Consider the following 15,889-nt stretch of genomic DNA (forward strand, 5'->3'; position numbering starts at 1 on the left):
TGAGTGGCATGTTCAGCTCTGTCCTTCCAAGCGGTGGCTCCCTCCTGGGGTGGACTTGGCTGGAATGCTTTCAGGGACTATCTTACCTATCGAGGGCTTGAGTGACTTGCCCAAAATAAGTTTGTGATAGAACAAGTGGTAGGACTTACTGTTTTGAGAATCTGGTGCTCTCTGTTGAGAAAGATCTGGAAGTTGTCTTAGAAGTGGAGCCTGAGACAGGCATGAAGTGATTTTTTTTTTTTTTTTTTTTTTTTTTTTTTGGTGGGGTGGGGAGTGTACTTCCAGAAAAACCTGTAAAAGAAGGAGGGAAGCAGAAGAGGAAAAGGAAAAATGCTGAGCAGGACCAGTCTCAGCCCAGCCTTGGCCTGACCCACAGTGGAAGAGCTGTGAGGCATAAACCACACTGCAGAGTTGAACTGGCCTTTTGGACCTTGTATCAGTCGTTGGCTTGGGAGGTGAAGGAAATTCCCAGGTAGGGGGCTCCATTCTTCCTGCAAGGGGATCTGAGTGGGACAGCAAATCAGCATCTACACCCAGGACAGACAGCCAGCGTGAACTTGCATGATCCGCCATGCACAAGAGGGGAAAGTAATGATTAAAATACAATGTGCCATCCTGGAAAGAGGGCTGGACCTGGGAGTCGGTCTTCAGCATTTGAGATATGGTGGAGATAGGGTGGATAACCTCTGAGGTCTCTTGCCAGGACCAGTTACATAATTTTGCAGAGCCCAGTGCAAAATGAAAACACAAGACCACCTGTTAGAAAATTAATCATTTCGGCCGGGCGCGGTGGCTCAAGCCTGTAATCCCAGCACTTTGGGAGGCCGAGACGGGCGGATCACGAGGTCAGGAGATCGAGACCATCCTGGCTAACACGGTGAAACCCCGTCTCTACTAAAAACTACAAAAAACTAGCCGGGCGACGTGGCGGCGCCTGTAGTCCCAGCTACTCGGGAAGGCGGAGACAGGAGAATGGCGTGAACCCGGGAGGCTGAGCTTGCAGTGAGCTGAGATCCGGCCACAGCACTCCAGCCTGGGTGACAGAGCGAGACTCCGTCTCAAAAAAAAAAAAAAAAAAAAAAAAAAAAAAAAAAAAAAAAAAAAAAAAGAAAATTAATCATTTCGAGACGGCAACAGCAGAGTACTAAACCAGGTACAGGGTTCTGAGCATGGGGCCCTTTGTGACTGCATGGGCTGGTCACCCATGAAACCAACTCTGTCTCTGGCAGAGGGGATTGCAGGCTTTGGGACCAAGGAACTCCAGCCTGGGAGCCACGCACAGCCTGAGGCTGTGCTGAAAGCAGAGGAGGAAATGTGACCCAGGAACTGCATGCCACAGACCAGGACAGTGAGGGCTAGAGGACAAAGAGGGAGTGGGTTAGTGAGCCTGGAAGGAATGTGGCTCTTCCCACAGTGCCTCTGGGGTCTTGTGCATCAAGTACCCATCTAATGAGCAAACTCACTGAATATACCGTGTGTGTGTGAGACAGAGAGAGGAGAGAGAGAGACAGAGACAGACAGAGAGAGAGAGACTAAAAGAGAAGAAAGCTGCAAAGTGCTGGAGGGCAGGAGTCAGAGGTGAAAGAGGCCCATTCTGCCCATTCTTGCTGGAAAGAGGCTTTGCAGAGGGGCTTGCCTGGGAACCATAAACTGGAAAGGGGGCCAGGGTGAGGATTCTGAAGTTTGCCCTAGGGGTAGGAGCATATTTTAGGGGACTAGCGACACATCCCTCGGCTTCCAGAAGTCGTATGGGGCTAAACGTGGAGAGTAACAAGCAGGGAGACGCGACGAATATCAGGCTCAGGGATCTCCAAACGCAGCCAACTCCTCCCGGGGACACAGACCCCGAGGGGACACGGTCTGCCAGAGGGGCGTGTGCTCCGCGGGATCTGAGCGAGCGCCCCGCCCACTCGGGGGCCGCCCTCCCCTTGCCACCCGGCTGGACCCGCCTCCCGACGGTGCGCGGAGGTGCGGCTCGGTGCGCAGCTGCGGAGGATCGCTTCCGGGGGGCGGGTCAGCGGAAGTGAGGGCGGTAGAGGCTGGGCGGCCCACGGTGGAAGGAGGGGCAGTGAGGTGAGAGAGTCCCGGAGCCCGAGACTGAGGTGAGAAAGGTTCTAGGGCGGTGTGGAGACGGGAGCGCGGCCTTCCAGCCCGTTAGTAGACTGGGTCTACGTGCCAGGCGCTGTGCGGAGCTCGCGGCTCCTGTTCCTGCGCGAGTTCTCGCGGGAGCCGCTGGTGTCCGTTTCACTTGGCCCGGGGGAAACTGAGTCCCCGAAGGGTAGTTGCTCGTCGGAGTCCGCCAGCAAACAGTGACCAAGCTAGACCTGAGACTTCTAGTTTCGGCTTCGCTGCTTGACGGGCCGGGCTGTCCCGCCGCGCATTCTGAGACCTGGCCGCGGCTCGGAGGCTTCCGCGCACTCGGGTCCAGGGCCTGTGGGTACAAGGGCCGCTGGGCAGGCGGCGAGGACTTGGCCGACCTTGGCCCAGGTCGGGGCGGCTGCCGCGGGGGAGGGGCGGCGCGCCCTGACCTGTCCCCGCAGGGAGAGGGTCCACGTGGGTCTCCGGGCGCTGCTGCGCGCGGCAAAGTTTCACGGAGCGCGGCGGCCGCCGTGGGGTCCCCCGGGACCAGGGGTGCTGAGCGGGGCCCTGCGCTGGAGGAGCTCCCGGTCTCCTGAGGGGGACGCCTGTCAATAGACAGCAACGGCAGCCTCGGTGACAAGACCCACCGGTGCTGCCAGAGAACGGGGGAAGATCTTCTAGCCAGTGAGACTTGGGGGCGGGGGTGACAGCTGAGTTGGTGTTCTTCATTCGTTTAGTTAGTTCCGCGCGTTGAAGCGCTCACTGTGTCCTAGGCAGATACCGTGCTGTGCGCGGGGATCACGGTTATCTAGTTCTTCTCGCGAGGACTCTGAGGGACAGGCAGGGTGCTGCGGAGCGCACAGGAAAGGACCTGACCCTGTCGCAGGGAAGGAAGGTGATGCTTGAGCTGAGCTCTGAGGAATGAAGAAGAATGAGCTCGGCGAAGGGGGTGCTGGTGTTTGATGCAGGGCTCAGAGGTGGGCCCAGTATTGGGGGTTGAGGGCCAGTGTGACTGGAGGGCAAGGGGAGAGCAGGAGGGCTGGCTGCGAAATGTGCAGGCCTTGGTACTCGGTGAGTGTGGTCTAGAGAGGGCAGAGAAAGATGGGTTTGGGACTGATTGTGGATTTTATCCTGTGTTGGCTTTAGTAAGCCAGTTTTAAACGGAAGAGCGATGTGATTAACTGTTTGGGAAGGATTCCTCTGGCTGTGTGTGAGGGTTAGGCCCAGCTGGGTCTTTGGAGGTAAGGTCGGAGAGAAAGTGGCAGTAAGCACTGTTAGTGCAATTCGTGGCCAACACGGACATTCAGCACAGAGCCTGGCACACAGAGGGACTCTGATAATAAAGGCTTGAACTGGGCTGAGAAGATGGAGCCCAGGCAGGAGGTGGCAGGACCTGGACCAGGCTTTGGGTGCTTTCCACTGGCATGACCACTGAGTGACCTTAGACAAGTGCCTTCCCCTCTCCCACTTCCTTTCGCCATGTCTATCGTAAAGTGAGTGACCCCTCCTCTCCTACTGGTAGAAGAGGGGACCCTCCACGGGAGGTCTAGAGCTGCTTTGTCAGTCTAGTCTGTCCCCCGTTCAGAGCCTGTCCAGGGCTACCCAGTGACTTCTTACCGGGACCTCATGACTTGACCCCTACTTTAGTAGCTTTATTATGCTCTGCTCCTCTTTCCACATCCTTCACCCTCCTGTGCTGGACCTGTGCTCTTGTTGTTTTGTCTTCATTTCCTACTCCCTCAAAACTCACTACAGGGCACTAGGGCCAGAGCTCTGACCTCATCTGGCCACCTGCCTAGTGATATTCAGCCTTTGCTAGAAGTACGTATTCATGTCCTATCACTCTGCTGGACAGCGAGTTCCTCAAGAGCATGACTGTGTCTTACTCCCCCCATAGCCCCTACAGTGCCCAGCACAAGGCCTGGCACAAGTGGGTACTGTTGGTGTTTGATGAACAAGTGAATGAACGAGCACACTGCATCTGCTCACCATGCAAGAACTGCTATGAAGAGCAGTCAGATGTCACCTCACCTATCTGTGTCATGTTTTAACAGTTCATTAAGCACTCAACCCCATTTCACTCACTGACCCTTAAGGTAGCCTCCAGTGGCAGCTTTTCCTGTCCCCTTTTTCCAGATGGAAAAACCAATGTTCAGCAAAGTCAAATAACTTGCCTGTAGCTACAAAGCCAGAAGGTGGCTGAGCCAGGATAAACTTTTTTGGCTCTTTTCCTCTATAGCTCGGGAGACTGAGATTGGCATGAGCTGGTGTTTGTTCTCCTGTTTTCTCTGATCTCTCCCCTTGCAAGGGCCCAGCAGTGCTTTTATATCTCATCTTCAAGAACAAATCCTGGGCTTGGATAGTACCTATAACTTGGCTCGATGAGCTTTCTAGCTACCAAAGGGTTCTATTTGCATCTTCAGAGAAGTCTTGGTGTTAGTCGTGGCTCTGCAGGGCCTGGTTTTGTGGGGCTTGTGTGGTGACCATTGAATCCCCACTGTGGGGGGTTGTTTCACAAGAGGGAAATCTGGTGCTCCTCCAGATGGCCTGATATGAAGGAGTCACGCCTCCCACCTCCTGGAGCTGCCCTGTGGCTGCCTTGTCCTTCAAGTGAAGGAGCTGGTTCACCTGTCGGGAATGGAAGCCAGTGTGGTAAGGGGCATTCCCACGGCAGGGGTACGGTGGGGGAAGGTTGGGTGCTGGGCCTGCTGAGGTACAGTATAAGGTTCTGAGACTCTCCAGTTGAGCACTCCTTTCTCCAGAGGCCTGGAATTGGAGCAAGGCCACCATTTCACTCCCTCTCCCTAAGAAGAACCAACTATGATCCTGGGGCACTTCAGGAGTCAGTGTATGTCTGCCTTTCTGTACAGAGGGCTGGAAGGAAAGCCTGGATAATCTCTACACTTAGCTACTTCCTCTTCCCTTCACTGACCCTCCCAACATTGACTGCCTTAGCAGCAGCAGGTATTCCCTTGGGTGGCTGGCCAGGGTGTATGTAGGCTGGCAACTGGGGAACCTGCCCTCACTATAATTGAGAGTTGACTTGCCCCTAGAGTGTGCCCTGTCCCTAGGTTTGTGGAATTCAGTCTCCCTGCTAGAGGAGAGGACAGGGACAGTAGTTGGATTCAGTCTGAGGTTGTGACTGTCTCTCTTTCTTTGCTCCAGACCATACCAATCTGGCAAAACAAGCCGCATGGGGCTGCTCGAAGTGTAGTAAGAAGAATTGGGACCAACCTACCCTTGAAGCCGTGTCCCCGGGCGTCCTTCGAGGTGAGTATGTTGGAAGGGCAGGAGGGTAGAGGCTCAGAGTGCTGCTTCTGTGCCCCAAACCCCTTGGTACTGCCCAAGTAGGTTGTTTCCTGGTCACTTTTCATTCTGTTATGAAATATTTGTTGGCCGGGCGCGGTGGCTCAAGCCTGTAATCCCAGCACTTTGGGAGGCCGAGACGGGCGGATCACGAGGTCAGGAGATCGAGACCATCCTGGCTAATACGCTGAAACCCCGTCTCTACTAAAAAATACAAAAAAAACTAGCCGGGCGACGAGGCGGGCGCCTATAGTCCCAGCTACTCGGGAGGCTGAGACAGGAGAATGGCGTGAACCCGGGAGGCGGAGCTTGCAGTGAGCTGAGAGCCGGCCACAGCACTCCAGCCTGGGCGGCAGAGCAAGACTCCGTCTCAAAAAAAAAAAAAAAAAAAAAAAAAAAAAAAAAAAAAATTGTTAAATGCTTATAATAGGTCCTGGTCACTGTGCCTTCCTGAGTGCATACAAACCTGTGACTACAAGGAACCTGACAGGTCTCCACATGGGACAGTGAGTGTTGTGATTTTTGAGTTGAACTCTGCTTTTCTTCACCAGCCCTAAGAATTGGCTATGTCGCCAGTATTTTTATTTATTTTATTAATTTTTTAGATGAGGTCTCCCTATGTTGCCCAGGCTAAGCCTTAAACTCCTGGGCTCAAGCAGTCCTCCTGCCTCAGCTTCCCATGTAGCTGGGATTACAGGCACAAGCCACCATGCCCAGCTCCACTATTTTTAGTGTTTCTCTGAGGCCATAATTCCTCAGCCTGCTCTTTTTGGCCAATCTGGGCATCCTTTACTGGGGTACTTCGGTCTTACCTCTGTGTCTAGGGATCCTTTAGCATCCACTCTGCAGCAGAGATTCCTGCCTGGCCCAGGTTTCTTGAGACCCCTTCTGTGGTAGAAAGCGAAGTAGCATTTATTAGTCCCAGCTGCCTCCCTCTAGGAACTAATGGTTAAGCACCAGCCCCAAACTATATGGTTCAGTTCTGTGCATTTGGGGAGCTGGGACACAAAATAAATACTTCTGCTTTCTACCCACACAGAGGAAATAGAAATATGTGCATAAAAGGATGTGGCCCAGGTAGAAATAGAAACGAAGGAGCCAAATCTGTATAAAAGATGCTAAGCAGCAGAGTCTGTAGGAACTGGATCTGGAATTAGACGAGGTGTCAGGGTTGGTATTAGGTCAGGAATGGAGTTGGAAGTATATATGTTGCAGGGGTAGGGGCCAGGAAAAGCTGTCCCAGTATTCAGATTGCCAGCTGTCCAGAATTGCCTAAAGGTCCTGGGCAGGAACTGGTCCTAACTGCCTCAGAAGCATCAGGAAAAAAAAGGGAGACAGCTAGGGAGCATGGCTCACTCCATGGAGGCTGCCCCCACACTTGGCTGTACCCTTTGGCCAGATGCTGGCAGAGACAGTCAAGGGCACAGGCTCTCACAGAGCAGGAATATATGTGAGTAGTATTAGTAATGCTAGATAACATTTACTGAGCACATACTATGTGTCAGGCACTGTGCTGAGTACTTTGTGTTTACTCATTTAATTGCCAAGAGCAAAGGAGCATTCAGCGCTAATCAGGAAAACAAATGGAGGCTTCCCCCGAATGGCCTGTTTTAGCACTAGTTCCTGGGTCAGTGGAAGTTCTTCTCTGTGTGACCTTGGAGTATCACTTCACTCCTGTGAGTCCCAGGTTTCCTATCTGAATGCAGGAGCTATCAATCCTGGATCCATCCACCATACCAAATAATTTGTAGCAGAAACAGCTGAATTTTACTTGTATTTAGATATGCATTTATTACTATTATTAAATTACCTTAAATATTAAGGGACTCTTACCAATTTATTTTGAAAATTTAAGCACATGAAAATATTAAAATTATGAAAAGTAAAAGGAAAATAAATTACCTATAATTACACAGTAATAATACAGTAACTATTAATGTCTTAGTGTAGTCCTCTCTTTTTCTAGATAGATGTTTTTTACTTTGTTGTAATCACAGTCAACATGATTGAATCCTAATTTTTCACTTTACTCAACATCTCTAGGTTGTTGCTCATTTGGGTTGAGGAGCTATTTTAAGAAATCCTATTATGGTTCCTTTTGTATAATTAATTTCTTTTTATTTAAATCTAAATATATTCAAATTATCAGGTTTGTTTAAAACACCATTGCTGTGACAATGTCGATCTCAGTTAGCTATACAGGATTATAAAGAGCTAGTCAGGAAAAATTTCCTATTGCTGTAACAGGTTGTTGATGACCTTGTACTTGTATTTTCACCAGAGGGCACAGTGGTTTTAGACAGTAGCCGTCTCTATTAAAAGGTGATTCAGGCCTGTCCCACTGAAGACACAGAACTGTTTGTAATCCCATGGACTCTCATGCATCTGGCCTCTTTTTGTTTTTATTTTGAGACAGAGTCTGGCTCTGTTGTCCAGGCTAGAGTGCAGTGGTGCAATCTCGGCTCACTGCAACCTCTGCCTCCCAGGTTCAAGCCATCCTCCCACCTCGGCCTCCTGAATAGCTGGGACTACAGGCGTATACCACCATACCCAGATAATTTTTGTATTTTTCTTTTTGGTAGAGCAGGGTTTTGCCATGTTGCCCAGACTGATCTCAAACTCTTGGTCTCAAGCATTCTGCCTGCCTCGGCCTCCCAAATGCTGGGATTACAGGTGTGAGCCACCATGCCTAACTATCATCTGGCCTCTATTCAATGTTTTCGACCAGGAACCTTCTTCTGCCCCCTCTAGGAAGCCTTCCTGACTCCCAGTGCCAGATTAGGTACCCCTCCTGTGTATTCTGCAGTTTCGGATTGGCTTATCATGGCGTCTGTAAATGTTGATGAATTTTGCTTCTCCATAGACCCTGCCCAACATCTCTGACCTGTGTTTGAGAGATGTGCCCCCAGTCCCTACCCTGGCTGACATCGCCTGGATTGCTGCAGATGAAGAGGAGACATATGCCCGGGTCAGGTAGCTGAGGCAGTAGCTGGTCTGCTGAGGAATGGAGAACTTCCCAGAAGAGGTGGCAGGCAGCAAGGAGAGAGGAATGAGAACTGTGGGGGCTCAGAGAGGAGCAGAACCTTAATGTGCTACTCTTATAGGAGTGGGGGAAGGAACTTCAGGAGCACAGTGGCCTGCCATTTCTAACTGACCTACTTGGTTTTCCCTGGTCCAGGAGTGATACGCGCCCCCTGAGGCACACCTGGAAACCCAGCCCTCTGATTGTCATGCAGCGTAATGCCTCCGTTCCCAACCTGCGTGGGTCCGAGGAGAGGCTTCTGGCCCTGAAGAAGCCAGCCCTGCCAGCCCTAAGCCGCACCACTGAGCTGCAGGATGAGCTGAGCCACTTGCGCAGTCAGATTGCAAAGATAGTGGCAGCTGATGCAGGTAGGAGCCCCTGTGCCAGGGCCAGAACATAACAGGCTGTTCCTTTCCCCTGGCTTTTGGGCAGGATAGGGGTAAAGAAAATGGTAGTCCTTGGTTTGGAGGTACTTAGGTTCCGGGCCCTGGAGTTGTCTTGAAACCTGGCTAGCCTATAGTGCCTCTTAGATGGTTTCCACCAGCCATTTTGGGCTGAATGGTTTGGTTAGGAACAAAATCTTCACTTAACCTGTGACCCCAGGCAGAGTCCCTCCCTTAGCCCCAAAACTGACACCCTCTTCCAAGTGTCTTTAAGATCACATCTTACATAAGCCCACAGTAGCTTTTTTTTTTTCTCCCTCAGTCTTGCTCTGTCGCCCAGGCTGGAGTGCAGTGGCACGATCTCGGCTCACTGCAACCTCTGTCTCCCAGGGTGCAAGTGATTCTCCTGCCTCAGCCTCCTGAGTAGCTGGGACTACAGGGATGGGCCACCAGGCCTGGCTAATTTTTTTTTTTTGAGGTGGAGTCTCGCTCTGTCACCCAGGCTGGAGTGCAGTAGCACGATCTCGGCTCACTGCAAGCTCCGCCTCCTGGGTTCACGCCATTCTCCTGCCTCAGCCTCCTGAGTAGCTGGGACTACAGGCGCCTGCCACCATGCCCGGCTAATTTTTTTGTATTTTTAGTAGAGACGCGGTTTCACCATGTTAGCCAGGATGGTCTCGATCTCCTGACCTCGTGATCCGCCTGCCTTGGCCTCCCAAAGTGCTGGGATTAACAGGCGTGAGCCACCGTGCCCGGCCATAATTTTTATATTTTTAGTAGAGACAGAGTTTCACCATGTTGGCCAGGCTGGTCTTGTATTCCTGACCTCAGATGACCCACCCGCCTCAGTCTGTCAAAGTGCTGGGATTATAGGCGTGAGCCACCGAGCCTGGCCAGCTTTCCTTTTTTTGGAGACAGGATCCTGGGTCTTGCTCTGTTGCCCAGGCTGGAGTGCAGTGGCACAATCTTGGCTCACTGCAACCTCTGCCTCCCAGGCTCAAGCAATTCTCATGCCTCAGCCTCCTGAATAGCTGGAATTACAGGTGTGCACCACCACGCCTGGCTAATTTTTGTATTTTTAGTAGAGACGGGGTTTTGCCATATTAGTCAGGCTGGTCTCGAACTCCTGGCCTCAAGTAATCCACCCAGCTCGGCCTTCTGAAGTGCTAAGATTACAGGCGTGAGCCACCATGCCCGCTGGCTTTCCTTTTCTTTTTGTTTTTGAAACAGTCTCACTCTGTCACCCAGGTTGGAGTGCAGTGGCGTAGTCTTGGCTCACTGCAACTTCCACCTCCCAAGTTCAAGCAATTCTCGTGCCTCTGCCTCCCGAGTAGCTGGGATTATAGGCGCACACTACCATGCTCAGCTAATTTTTTGTATTTTTAGTAGAGATAGGGTTTCGCCATTGCCCGGGCTGGTATCAAACTCCTGAGCTCAAGCAATCCGCCTGCCTCAGCCTCTCAAAACGCTAGGATTACAGCCATGAGCCACCGCACCCTGCTTTCCTTTTCAATACAAGTAAACATATCCCCCACCACCACTGAGACGTACCCTTCTTAAGCACCTATCTTCCCTTGCCTTGTCGTTTCTACCAGGGATCACAAGTGGCTTACCACTTCAGTTCTCATATTGCTAGTGACATTGTCCCCATGCCCCACCCTTCAAAGTGGGGAGTTGCATGACATTATGTTACATTTTCTTATCTCAAATTAGTGGACTTTTTTGGTGGAAGGAGAATTTCATAAAGTTGGAGATTTTGGCCTTAAAAATACAGTGGCCGGGCACTGTGGCTCATGCCTGTAATCCCAACACTTTGGAAGGCTGAAGCGGGTGGATCACCTGAGGTCAGGAGTTCAAGACCAGCCTGGCCAACATGGTGAAACCCTTTCTCTACAAAAAATACAAAAATTAGCCGGGCGTGGCAGCATGTGCCTGTAATCCCAGCTACTTGGGAGGCTGAGGCACAAGACTCACTTGAACCTGGGAGGCGGAGGCAGAGGCAGAGGTGGAGCTTGCAGTGAGCTAAAGTTGCACCACTGCACTCCAGCATGGGCAACAGAGTGAGACTCTGTCTCAAAAAAAAAAAAAAAAGGTCCATTATGCAAACAAGCCCTGTAACCCACCCCTCCAGCTTTCTGTCTACAGTTAAGGCAGAACCACTGGAAACGGATGGGAAGTCTGCCTTGACCAGAGGCATGGACAACCAGCAGGTGGATCTCTCCCAAGATGCTCAGGGCTTTTCTTCATATTCCTCCCATCCTCATTTTTTCACTCTGCATTGATTCAGAGTCATAGCTCCGAAATTTATCAGTTGGTAGGACACATGAAAATCATAGTATTCTTTGAAATCTTCATGTATTTAATTTCTTCACATGGAAGTTTTATGAAGAATTGCACTGAAACTCCATTTATATTTCTTGGCTACTTTTTTGTCATCCAAGAGACAAACTGAAGTAACATGTTTTTTAGAAACATAGTTTTTAGTGTATTTAGTGTTTTCAAAGTATTTTTAGAAATGTAGAAATTAAGGAAATTCTCTCCACTGAAATTTGGGAAGGTTGGGAGGTTTGTCACCATTCTTGTTTTGCTCGGAACATGTCTTCTAGTTCACAGATAACAAGATTCAAAGGAGCATAGTCAAAAGCACTAGCCTAGTTAGAGAAAAGGACAAATTCAGGCCTTAGCTGCCACTGCTGCTTTGGCCTATGACAGAGCTATCACTCCACAGCCTATTGTGGAATGGGAGTTTTAAATGCCAAGGCCTTTATGGGCTGGGTTTTCCTGCCCTCCTGGAACACTGGAAAAGCCCAGTGTTTCTATAGCTTTCTGAGCCCCTGAGTGAGAAGCATAGTGGAATGACCCTCCAGTGGCTGCAGATACCATCCTGGCTCTCCCAGACTGTCATGGTGTCAGCCCAGGAAATGAATGTTCAGTAGGCAGGGCTATGGGGAGAAGATATTCCTACTGTGTTCTAGCCCCAATGTCCATCCATGCCTATTGTTTTCTCTTTCAGCTTCGGCTTCATTAACGCCAGATTTCTTATCTCCAGGAAGTTCAAATGTCTCTTCTCCCTTACCTTGTTTTGGATCCTCATTCCACTCTACAACTTCCTTTGTCATTAGTGACATCACCGAGGAGACAGAGGTGGAGGTCCCTGAGCTTCCATCAGTCCCCCTGCTTTGTTCTGCCAGCCCTGAATGTTGCAAACCAGAACACAAAGCTACCTGCAGTTCGTCTGAAGAGGATGACTGCATCTCTTTGTCCAAGGCCAGCAGCTTTGCAGACATGATGGGTATCCTGAAGGACTTTCACCGAATGAAACAGAGCCAAGATCTGTAAGTATCTGATGAGGAGCTCTAGTATCTATTTACTCTGAGTTGCCCATGGCCAATGATCTAATGCAACATACTTACATAGTAAGTTCTTAGTAGTACTGTCTGTTATGTCATTCATAAAGCTTGCTGACTACCTGCTTGCCAGTGCCTGGGGCCCCAGTTTGAGGAAAGAGCAACACTTTACATTTATTGGGTTAGGTCACCCCAACCAAATATGAGGCTAGTAGGGATTTTTACAAGACAGCTCATCTAATCCAACTTCTGTCTTCAGGTGGCTTTACCACTTCAGTTCTCATACTGCTAGTGACAATGTCTTCATGCCCCACCCTTCAAAGTGAGGGGTTGCATGACATTATGTTTTGTTATGTTTTCTTATCTCAAATTGGTAGGCTTTTTTGGTGGGAGGAGAATTTCATAAAGTTGGAGATTTCTACTTTAAAATACAGTGGTCCATTGTGCAAACCAACCCTACATATTCAGTGATTTGAGAACAAGGCTTTTGAGACTCGCCAGTAGTTCCGAAACCTAGCTGTCCATCAGAATTGCTCAGATTTGTTAAAAATACACCTTTAACTTAATAAAGTAGAACCCCAAGGAGTGGAGCTCTAGGTTTTTCCAATGGAGTATGAGGGACTTTGGGGAATACCTACCTTGAAAAACTTTATCTGGCAAAGAAACCTCAGGGAGTCACCCCATTGCATAGTGTTTCTCCAGTTGTGGGTTGTGGTTTCAACAGCTGCACAGGACTCACCAGAGGAGCTTGGTTTGAATGTAGGTTCCTGGGCATTTGAGAGCCAGACCTTGATGGCCAGCACCCAGCTTGTGCAGCTCTGTTTGTTAATGCAGATGAAAAACTGTTTTGGGGACAGGGAAGTGAGGTCTTCTCCTGAGTTGATGTTAAGTTCCCATTAAAGGGAAAGTTACTTGCCCTGGATCCCTTTTTGTCTCCTGGGATCCATTTCCCTCTGAAAAGTAGACCAGGCTAAGTGACTCCCTCCTTGCCTCCTGGCAGTTGACCCATTTAGGGAAGTCACTCTTAACCTTCCTTCACCGGCCCTAGTCAGGTTGGTCATACTCACCCATATCTTTTTGGTCTTCCACGTTCCCAAATTCAGTTGCTGCTGCTTTTGGTCTTCTCTGAGCTGTTTTCTTCTGAACACAATGTTTTTTAGGTTGACTCTCAAACTTTCTCTTACTTGCCTTTTGGACCAAATTAGATTCAAGACCCTTATTGCCAGCCCCCTCCTCCCACTTGTGTCTTCAGATCAGAAGGAGCTGGGTCAGTGAATAAGAATGGGAAAGTACCCCAGTCAGCAAAGGTTCAGATATGTCACCAACCAAACGCAGTCCCTCTTGTTGCTTTGAAGGTTGAATAATCAGTCTTGGCTCTTATATTTAGCTTACTCCCCAGTAAAACACTTTCTTGAGGATGAATGTATATAAGTTCACTAGGATTTCAAGCAACTATTTTCCAGGTATCTAGGACCCTCTTATATGATGTATCAGATAACTTGGGCCTACTTCAGTCTGGAGTTGGTTTTCTTCCCATGCGTTTCTTGTGTGCAAGTTTTGCTCTAATTCTGGTTCTCATAAAAAAAATCATCTCCCCTGAAGGGGAGACCAGGAAGTAGGAAATCCCAAGCACACCTTTTCCCCAGAACTATTAAGGGTCAGAATAGCCAAGAGTCATCAGTCACTTCCCCTGCTGACCCTCTGGGGAAATGCTACTAAGAAAACATAGGGCCAGAAGGCAGAAGCAGAAGTTTAGCCACCAGCGGCCAACTCTGACCGATTGATGGTCCTTTACTTTGCCCACACTTTATAGCTATTTCAGGAAATAGTAAAGCATTCTAGTTAAGAGAAGAGATCTGGAACCAGCTAGTTTGGTTTTGAACTCTGGATTCACCGCTTACTTGCTCAGTGACTAGTGACCTTGGGCAACTTGTATAACCTCTCTGTGTTTCAATTTCCTTATCTGTGAAAGGGAATTGTAATAGCACCTACCTCGTAAGATTGTTGTGAGGATTCCATGAGATAGTGTATTCAAATATATACAACACTACCCAGGAAAGAGTAAGTACTCAAGCTATTATTGTGTCTCTAGGAACCGGAGTTCACTGAAGGAGGAAGACCCTGCTGTGCTTATCTCTGAGGTCCTACGAAGGAAGTTTGCTCTAAAGGAAGAAGATATCAGTAGAAAAGGAAACTGACAACCCTCAGCTCTGCAAACTCAGTCTCATGCTCCTGGAATACCTTCAATAGCTGCCTTCCTCACCACAGATGTTTCTGCCTCTAAAGGAGAAATCTTCTGCAACAGTCTTGCTGACAAGCTAGAGCTTGGACTGAAAGAGAAGAGCTGGATTATATGTTTCCCAGACTTCAAACCCTAGCAGAAGCTAAGGCTTGTGATTTGACCCGAGACATTTGTTTCAGGTAATTGTGTAGAATGAAGTATCTCAGTTTAAAGGGTAAGAGAGAAATTGTTTCTGGTTTTTCCTTGCCCCTGTGTGAAAACAGGTCCGAAATGACTGACTGACTTCACTGCATTAGACCCTATAACTGGTTTCACAAGACACTTTGTGCCCAGCTGTCACTCACTCTCAGCAGCTTCCTTGCAGCAGAGCAGGGCTGAGGGGAAGGGGCTATAAATGTTTGTATACATGTTCACAGGGCATGGAAAATCTTATGCTGCTCCATCATAAACGTACACCAATGCCCAGCAATCACCCTTCTCATTTCCTTGTCTAGATGTAGAGGTCAGGCTGCTGAACCAGCCAACACGTGGGCTACTGCTGGGAAGCCTGGGCTGTTTTTTTTCTTAAACACATTTTATATACTGAACAACCAAATCTACCCTCCATGGCCCTGAGGCCTTATCAGTTCCACTGATTAAAAACTTTCTCTTTCACGGACTTTAAGCCCGGTAGGAAAGAGAAAGGAGGAGGGGGAAAGAGCATACCATCTTTCTTCCAGGCCCTTGACTGCTCCTTTGGGTTGGGCCAAGGTTTGTACCTACCACACCATGCATGACTCAGATGCCCTCAGGTCCCTTTCTCTGTGGTATGTATTACTGTGTGTGTTTGGGTTGAAGCACTACCTGACATTAAAAGAAGGACTTGGAGAGAGAATGCATTTGCTGTGTCCATCTCTTGAGTTGTGATTACCCAGTATCCTTCAGGGGATAGGATTACTATTCATTTTAAAGTATATGAACTTAAACAGGCTATTGGCCTCTCCTCTTTCCTTATAAGGTCCTGCCCTTCTAGGGGGTTTCTTCCCCCTTTCTGTCGAGATTTTGCCCTATACTCTTTTTCTTTTTTTAGAAACAGTATCTAGCTCTGTAATGCCCAGGCCGGAGTGCAGTGTTGGGATCATTAGCTAACTGCAGCCTCCAAACTCCTGGGCTCAAGTGAGCCTCCCACCTTAACCTCCTGAGCAGCTGGGACTACAGGTATGCACCACCACACCCAGGAAATATTTTAATTTTTTTGTAGAGATGCTGTCTTGTATGTTGCCCAGGCTGGTCTTGAACTCCTGGTCTCAAGCAAACCTCCCACCTCAGCCTCCCAGAGCACTGAGATTACAGACATGAGCCACCACACTAAGCCCCATACATTCTTAAAAAAGCAGGTCTTCCAGGAAAATGACCGGAGAGATGACATAGAACACAAAAGTAGAACATTTAAATTAGGCCAGGCACAGTGGCTCACACCTCTAAATCACAGTACTTTGGGAGTTCAAGATCAGCCTGGCCAGCAAAGCAA

At 49.2% G+C, this 15,889-nt stretch overlaps 1 protein-coding gene and 1 pseudogene across 4 annotated transcripts; one reads left to right on the forward strand and one right to left on the reverse strand.

Annotated features, from left to right (window-relative positions):
* The first annotated feature begins 1,971 nt into the window (after positions 1-1,971).
* On the forward strand, positions 1,972-15,257 carry MTFR1L (mitochondrial fission regulator 1 like). Of its 3 annotated transcripts, none has more exons than XM_030942156.1 (7): positions 1,972-2,102; positions 4,622-4,731; positions 5,245-5,349; positions 8,249-8,358; positions 8,564-8,775; positions 11,804-12,125; positions 14,230-15,257. In XM_030942156.1, exons 2-7 carry the CDS (start codon positions 4,717-4,719, stop codon positions 14,333-14,335), a joined length of 870 nt encoding a protein of 289 aa, XP_030798016.1. In that variant the 5' UTR covers positions 1,972-2,102; positions 4,622-4,716; the 3' UTR covers positions 14,336-15,257. The 3 variants fall into 3 exon arrangements, with proteins under 3 accessions (XP_030798016.1, XP_030798018.1, XP_030798017.1); XM_030942158.1 differs by having other exon boundaries at positions 11,840-12,125; XM_030942157.1 differs by having other exon boundaries at positions 2,007-2,102; positions 4,599-4,731.
* Positions 2,111-2,808, reverse strand: LOC104656140 (annotated as a pseudogene). The gene has a single exon (XR_004060376.1). The product of XR_004060376.1 is annotated as an uncharacterized LOC104656140 (transcript).
* Positions 15,258-15,889: the final 632 nt, after the last annotated feature.

The sequence above is a fragment of the Rhinopithecus roxellana genome, chromosome 12 (assembly GCF_007565055.1).
Source record: "Rhinopithecus roxellana isolate Shanxi Qingling chromosome 12, ASM756505v1, whole genome shotgun sequence".
In the NCBI taxonomy this organism is placed as follows: Eukaryota; Metazoa; Chordata; class Mammalia; order Primates; family Cercopithecidae; genus Rhinopithecus; species Rhinopithecus roxellana.